The 7,953-nt window shown below is 41.1% G+C and overlaps 1 protein-coding gene across 1 annotated transcript; it reads right to left on the bottom strand.

Moving 5' to 3' along the window:
* Nucleotides 1–1,321: 1,321 nt before the first annotated feature.
* Nucleotides 1,322–7,376, bottom strand: LOC118537631 (olfactory receptor 7E178-like). The gene is made up of 2 exons (XM_036095268.2): nt 7,267–7,376; nt 1,322–2,386 (listed from the first exon to the last, which is right to left on the bottom strand). The coding sequence occupies exons 1-2, from the start codon at nt 7,374–7,376 to the stop codon at nt 1,444–1,446; spliced, it is 1,053 nt and encodes a 350-aa protein (XP_035951161.2). The 3' UTR covers nt 1,322–1,443.
* Between the last annotated feature and the right edge of the window lie 577 nt (nt 7,377–7,953).

The raw sequence follows: 7,953 nt of genomic DNA, 5'->3' as shown, positions 1-7,953 counted from the left end.
GATGGATGGTAAGAGGTATGGGGAAAAGATTGGGCATTAGTGCATGTGATCTTTATTACCATTATTAGAAGAACTTAAAGAGAAGCCAGAAGGAAAATCAGAGCAGTGATTTAAAGATTCTCAGCCCCTACCACAGCATCACAATTTAAAGTATAGAAGGGTAAGTTTAGAGCAGAAAACAATAGCTTAATATCCAGCACAGTGAACCAGCTGTAGAGTGTGGCGGGAGAAGATACATAAAAAATATTACCAAGAATATGAGGGGAAAGATCACATTGGCTATTGCTATGGAAAACTCTTTCCTATCTCCTCCTTTCTGATTTCTGATCACTTTGCGATGTTCAGGGTTTGACCATGAACAATGAAGGACCCATACAAGAAAGTCATCTTTGAATGAAAGGTCTGACAAAATTCAATAGTCCTCCACCTTAGCTGCACATTAGACCAATCTGGGGTCTGTTAAAAAACTGTTCATGTTCTTTTTACTCTCCAGTCCAATTGAATCTTAATCGGTGGTGGTGGGACTCAGGCATGAGGATTTTTAAAGCATATCAGATGCTTCAAACATGAAGCCAAGATTGAGGACCAGTGACATACATTCTTTTAAACACCTGCATCAATAGATTTGATCAAAGCCAAAGTATTATGGGAAATAGATGTGACAGTAAAAATGGGTGAGAATATATTTTATTTTTTTAATTTAAATTCAATTAATTAACATATAATGTATTATTGGTTTCACAGATAGAGGTCAGTGAGTCATCAGTCTTGTATAATACCCAGTGCTCATTACATCACATGCCCTCCTTAATGTCCATCACCCAGTTACTCCATCCTCCTAACCCCTCACCTCCAGCAACCCTCAGTTTGTTTCCTATGATTAAGAGTCTCTTATAGTTTGTCTCCCTCTCTGGTTTCATCTTGTTTTATCTTTTCCTCTCTTCTCCTATGATCTTCTGTTTTGTTTCTTAAATTCCTCATATCAGTGAGATCATATGGTAATTGTCTTTCTCTGATTGACTTATTTCACTTAGCATAATTCCCTTCAGGGCATAATACCCTCTAGTTCCACCCACACTGTTGCAAATGGCAAGATTTCATTTTTTTGATGGCTGAGTAGTATTCCAGAGAATATAATTTAAAAGAGAGTTTGAATTTCTACAGGATGCCTGAGTCATAGGTGACAAATACAGAAGATTCCATAGGTACAATAAGATACAATTGTGCAGTGATTTTGACATACATGGGGTCCCAGAATACTCCCTTAATTCCATCAAAGATGTGCCAAGATAAAAAATATTTAGATATTTCAAAACAAGAGGAATGGAAACCATGAGCTACAAAATTATATGACCAAAGGGGCATGCTTGCTCATACCATATATTTGGTTTTGCAATCATTTCTAACCAACAGACCAAAAAAAAAAAAAAAAAAGATCCAAGACTAGGCTCTTCTGTTGAGGAGCCTCAGCAAAGCCCTCTTGATGTCCCTGTTCCTCAGGCTGTAGATGAAGGGATTCAGCATGGGAACAACCACAGCATACATCACTGAGTCCACTGCACCCTTCCTGGGAGAACGTGAGACAGCTGAACTGAGGTACACCCCAAGACCCGTTCCATAAAATAAACAAACAACTGACAGGTGGGAGCCACAGGTGGAGAAGGCTTTGTACTTCCCACCTGTGGATGGGACTCTCAGAATGGAGGAAACAATTCGTGTATAAGAGAAAAGGATCCCTGAGACTGGAATACCACCAAAGATGGCACCAAGAAAATACATGACTATTTTATTGGTGGAAGTATCATTACAGGAAAGTTTGAGGAGCTGAGGAGGGTCGCAGAAGAAATGTGGAATTTCCACATTTACGCAAAAGGTAAGTTGTGACATCATGAGGCAGTGTAGCTGAGAGTCCAGAAGGCTGATCAAAAAAGACACCAGGATGAGCAGGCTACAGAGGCGGGGGTTCATGATGACTCGGTAGTACAGAGGATAACAAACAGCTACAAACCGATCATAGGCCATCACAGTTAAGAGTACACTGTCCAAACAGCCAAAAAGATTAAAAAAAGACAACTGAGTCAGGCAGCCCACATGGGAGATGACTCTGTTATGAGTTTTAATGTCCAAAATCACCTTTGGGACCGTGGTACAAGTGAAACCGATGTCAGCCAGGGACAGGATGGAAAGGAACAAGTACATGGGGGTATGAAGGCGGGAGTCAGAGCTGACAGCCAGGATGATCAGTAGATTCCCCAGCATGGTGACTAGATACATGGACAGGAACAGGCTGAAGATTACAGGCTGCAGTTCTGGATCATCTGAGAAGCCCAGGAGGAGGAATTCCAAGACACCTGTTAGATTCTGGGGTTCCACATAGCAGAGACAGCTTTAGGGAAATAAATGAGAATTTATTTTTTAAAAAATAGATTATTTATTTATTTATTCGAGAGAGACAGAAAGAAAGCACGAGAAGGGAAAGGGTCAGAAAGAGAAGCAGACTTCCTGCTGAGAAGGGAGCCCAATGCAGGACTCGATCCCAGAACTCCAGGATCATGACTTGAGCCGAAGGCGGTCGCTTAACCAACTAAGCCATTCAGGCACCCAAAATGAGAGTTTAAATAAAGGAAACAAGGATACAGGTATCCATCAGTTTGTCTATATTTTGGATTCAAGCAATTCATAAAGTATTCACATTTGAGGAAAATCTAGCAAAATTTCTCAGTTGTGGCAACACATTCTTCCTAGAACTCTTTTCTCATTGTCTTTTGCTCCATTCACTTTCTTTGTGCATCCTGTCTCTAACAGCCTGGTTTCTTTTTTTTTAAAGATTTTATTTATTTATTTGACAGAGAGATACACAGCGAGAGAGGGAACACAAGCAGGAGGAGTGGGGGAGGGAGAAGCAGGCTTCCCGCCGAGCAGGGAGCCCGATGCGGGGCTCGATCCCAGGACCCTGGGACCATGACCCGAGCCAAAGGCAGATGCCCAATGACTGAGCCACTCAGGCGCCCCTAACGGCCTGGTTTCTATGTGCATCCACTTTGGAAAGACTAGGCTAAAGAAATTAGAAGGGCAAGGATACTTAGAGATTTAAAAATCCATAAACACACTAACATATCAGTCCCCTCCTTTAAAGGAAACAAAAGGAATAAGAAATATCTTTTGCCCTTAAAAAAAATTGTTCTAATTAAAGGACACTATTAAGCAGTCAAAAGTATTTTATTTTGTCTAAATGCAGAGAAATTAATTATCTTGATTTGAACTATTTACAAACACCCTGTAAGATCTATGTAATAAAGTGTCTGACCCATGTTTTTGTGTGTGATATTTGATTGCTAACAGAGTTTAAGGCATACTGCTCTCTTAACCCCATCTGCCTGACATCTGGGCTAGCTGATAAGAAAGCCGGGGTCCTCCAGTTATAAAACAAGTATGTTGTGGGGATGTGATGTACAGCATGGTAACTATAGTTAATAATACTGTGTTTCATATTTGAAAGTTGCTAAGAGTAGATCTTAAAAGTTCTCATGACAAGAAAAAAAATCTTGCAACTATGTATGGTGATGGATGTTAACTAGATTTGTGGTGATCATTTTGTAATATATAAATTTTGAGTCATTATATTGTACACCTGAAACTAATATAATTCTATGTCAATTATATCTCAATTAAAAAAAAAAAAAAGCAAGCAAGCAAACAAGCCTGGGTTCTTCCTCCTTTGGTGACAGTGAGACATTCAAACCTCACAAGCATTTCAGACCAGTGTAGAAGGACTGCAATGCTCTCTCTAGACAGGGAGGTCTTCATATTAGGAATAAAACTTTTTATACCCACCTGCATACTTGTTTCCTTTATTTAAACTCTCATTTTGGGTGCCTGAATGGCTTAGTTGGTTAAGCGACCGCCTTCGGCATTATCAGCCTCGACATCCAAGCCAAATTTTGAATAGGAGTCCATCCTATTTCTGCAGAGTGTCCTATCTGAGTGAGTGGGGCATGAGACAATGACCACCACCATATAAGGTCTTTCTTCTCTTGCTCTGGCTTGCTCACTGGCTATGTTGCCTTATGGCAAGCATGAAGCATGCACTCTGGACTGGATTGCACTGTGATGCATTTCTTAAGCCCTTCCAATCCTTTCTTATAGATCTAAATGACCTAATTTGGAAGTTTCAATAATTACTTGGCTGTTAGAGACAGGACAATGGTATTAGGTCTTTTCTTAATGTGGCCCTGGGTCTTGTGTCTTGGCCCAGACCTATCCATATGTCTTCGAATGAAGCTGTGACTGACGCTAGGGCCAAGGAAAGGCTCTTACCCTGATTGGTTGTGTGTTTCAACCAGGCATTGTCCTCTAAGGACATTCAGGGGAAAGAGTATACCCTGTGCAAGATCTAGGTCCATTGGGTGGTTGCTCATGAAAAAATGTCATTGGAGGGGAGAGAGAGGGAGAAGAGGAGTAAGAAGGAGAGGAAGGGAAGGAGAAGGAGAAGAAAAGCAGTCATTGTTTGTCATGCTCAGGTCTGCACTCCTAAAAACAGGCTGGGACCTTTCAATACCCCTGCTGTTCCTATTGCCCACACCTTTGTTGCAACAAAGATCCAGATCCTCAGGGTTATAGGAAGAAACATCCACAGCACCCCTGTATTACAGTAAAGGGATTAATTCAAACCTGATTTAAGCACAGGGTATATAAACCCTATGAAACAATCATCATCTTGGAGGAGGTCCCTCACCCTGAAGATCTGGCTTGAGGCTGTCTGGAGTAAGAAATTTACAAATATGAGCAGGATAGAGAGGACCCCCCTTGAAATATATCCAGTGATAAAAAACAAAGAAATAAAAAAAGGGAAAAAAAAATTAAGAGAAAGAAAGACACTTACATATGGGGTTAAGAAACAAAAAACTGAAATAGAGGTATACAATTTGACCCAATTGGAAGTCTGAAATATATTAGAAGAATTTATAGAACAAAAAATAGGTGCTTTTACATCTCTTCAACATCGGTTCTGAATTAACTTTAATATCTGCTGAAATGCACCAATTGGCAAACCTCCATGTTCTCAATCACTACTGGGACTCGAATTACAGTAATAGCTGGGGATCCCACTAAATTTAAACAAGGTGCCCTCTAGAATCGTAGGGAGGTTCTTGAACAGAAGAACAGAGAACAAACATGTTCCACCTTCACCACTGAAACTATTACCTTGCCCTCAAAGACCCCACAGTGGGCATGGACACGCCGACCTAATGAGTAATAAATTAAAATTGAATTAAGTCTTTGGCACTGTATAGGAAAAACCCACCCAGTTTTTCACCTCCTGAGTTTCTCCTTTACTTTTACACAGAATACTTCACTTCTGAAACTTCTGGTCAGCAAATGTGTGGGGTTCCCCTCCCCACCACACTAAGCAATTGTCTACATCAGCTGAATGTCCTACAATTTAACTCAATTCTGACACTATCCGCCTGGAGCATCAAATCCCACAGGATAGCTCACAAGACTGCTCCCACCCCACTTCAGATGCCAATCGCAAGTAGTAGGTTCCTCATGTTCTAGCCAACGTCTATGCAATTTGGCTACAAAACTGAGGGTTCCCATGGCCCCTTCTTCAGGGTTTGATGAATTTGATTTGTCACCCTGGAAGAGTGCTTGGAGGGAAACCACTGAATCTCTTTCATCAGTCATACAAAACATCCCTGGAAGAAATGAAAGCTCAGGCAAGAAAGCCCCCAGTGTATGGAGGCCATATTGACTACATTGGGTTCCTGTGAACTAACAAAGGGTAATCAATGTGTTATATAGATAGATAGATAGAGATGATATAGATATGCATATATATATGCAAAGTTTCAGCTCAGAATATATAATATATAATTAATATATATAAACAGATGTATATTAGCTGCTTACACTGTGCCAACCACAGTGTAGGTACTGAGGAATCAGAAATGAATGAGGCTCGGGCGCCTGGGTGGCTCAGTTGGTTAAGCGACTGCCTTCAGCTCAGGTCATGATCCTGGAGTCCCGGGATCGAGTCCCACATCGGGCTCCCTGCTCAGCAGGAAGTCTGCTTCTCCCTCTGACCCTCCCCCTCTCATGCTCTCTCTCTGTCTCATTCTTTCTCTCTCAAATAAATAAATAAAATCTTAAAAAAAAAAAAAAAAAGGAAATGAATGAGGCTCAGTTGTTTCCCTGCTGGTATTCTGCCTGGAGTGACCTAGAAAGAGAAAGGGAAGGTAGGTTGCATCATTGGTTGCTTTTTGGGGGTTTTTGTTTTAATATTTTATTTAAATAAATAAAATATTTTTTATTTAAAATAAAAAATTTTAGGCGTACCTGGGTGGCTCAATCAGTTAAGCATCTGCCTTCGGCTCAGGTCATGATCCCAGGGGCTCCCTGCTTGTGGGGAGTCTGCTTCTCCCTCTCCCCACCCGATTCATGCTCTCTCTCACTCTCTCTCACTCAGTCTCTCTCTCAAATAAATAAAAATCTTTAAAAAAATAAAAATAAAAAATTTTACTATACCAAATTTTACTACACTACCCCCAAAATATTATAATTCACTAATACACAAAATTGAGATATTTTATATTCTTTTCTGTACAACTTCAAAATATCTGGTAGTTTATACTGACAGAACATCTCAGTTTGGACCTCCCACGTTTCAAGGGCTCATTAGCCCCATGAAACTAAATTGTATGGAAAGATATTCCCCACACACTATGCCTTGTGAATAGGGTCTTGCTACTCAAATCCAAACCTGACTTCATCCCCTTTTTACCCCAGGACTTGGTAAAAATTAAGTAAGAATGCTGTGCTCTTTTCCTCAACTGTGCACCTCTATCTTGGGGTTGATTATGCAAATGAAAATTAAAAAGCTACATAGCACAAAGCTCAGAGCCTGGCACAAGGAAACCCTCAATAAAGTCTTATATTACGGTTTATTCTCCTCATCACCACCATGATCACCATCATCATATTCATGATCATTTTGGAGCGCTTAGGGAACATTTTGAAGAGATCCATCTCCTGCTCTCATGTGAGTGATGCATATGGAAGCTAGAAATGGTGTTGGAGGAGAGCAGAATTCTGAATGAGAGTTCTGATATCCCCAACAGGAAAAAGAACATAAACTTCATGGGTCTCTGAGCTGAAACTTTGCATATTGCTGCCCTCCCATCTGGCCAGCCCCAGCTTGTCTAGCTGATGAGGAAGCAGTTCCCGGCAGTCCCTCTTCCATCCACCATCTCCCTGGGCACTCACTGGTCTGTGCTGTACCTCTGCTGGGTCATGACTAGGAGTTCGGATCCACCCCCCTTTCCTGCCCGGTGAATGATGATGGCTGAGGCTTTGTCTTCAGGATTGGCAGGCATACAGAGTCAGGTATGAATCCTGTTATGCAGATGATAACTCCGGGAGGAGAAGATAGTATGCAGCCTAATGGTCCTGGTAGCCAGGAAGGCTGGAGGCACTGGCTAATTATTTATTCCTGTATGACCTTGAGAGCTCAATGCACAGAGCTCATAATTAGCAAAATTGGTCCATGTTACCCCAATCTCTGAGGACTTCCTAATAACAGAAGAAGAAAAGGAGAAAAGTGGATGTATTTAGAAGGGTCCAGGCCCTTTCTCTTCTTAGGAGAAAGCTCATCTGTACACTTTGCTTCTTTTTTTTTTTTTTTAATTTTTTTTATTGTTATGTTAATCCCCATACATTACATCATTAGTTTTAGATACAGTGTTCCATGATTCATTGTTTGTGCATAACACCCAGTGCTCCATGCAGAACGTGCCCTCCTCAATACCCATCACCAGGCTAACCCATCCTCCCAACCCCCTCCCCTCTAGAACCCTCAGTTTGTTTTTCAGAGTCCATCGTCTCTCATGGTTCTTCTCTCCCTCCGATTTCCCCCCCTTCATTCTTCCCCTCCTGCTACATTCTTCTTCTTCT

This window comes from Halichoerus grypus, chromosome 1, assembly GCF_964656455.1.
Source record: "Halichoerus grypus chromosome 1, mHalGry1.hap1.1, whole genome shotgun sequence".
Classification (NCBI taxonomy): Eukaryota; Metazoa; Chordata; class Mammalia; order Carnivora; family Phocidae; genus Halichoerus; species Halichoerus grypus.
Note: the sequence above shows the minus strand (reverse complement) of the source record. Positions and strands in the feature narration are given on the sequence as shown.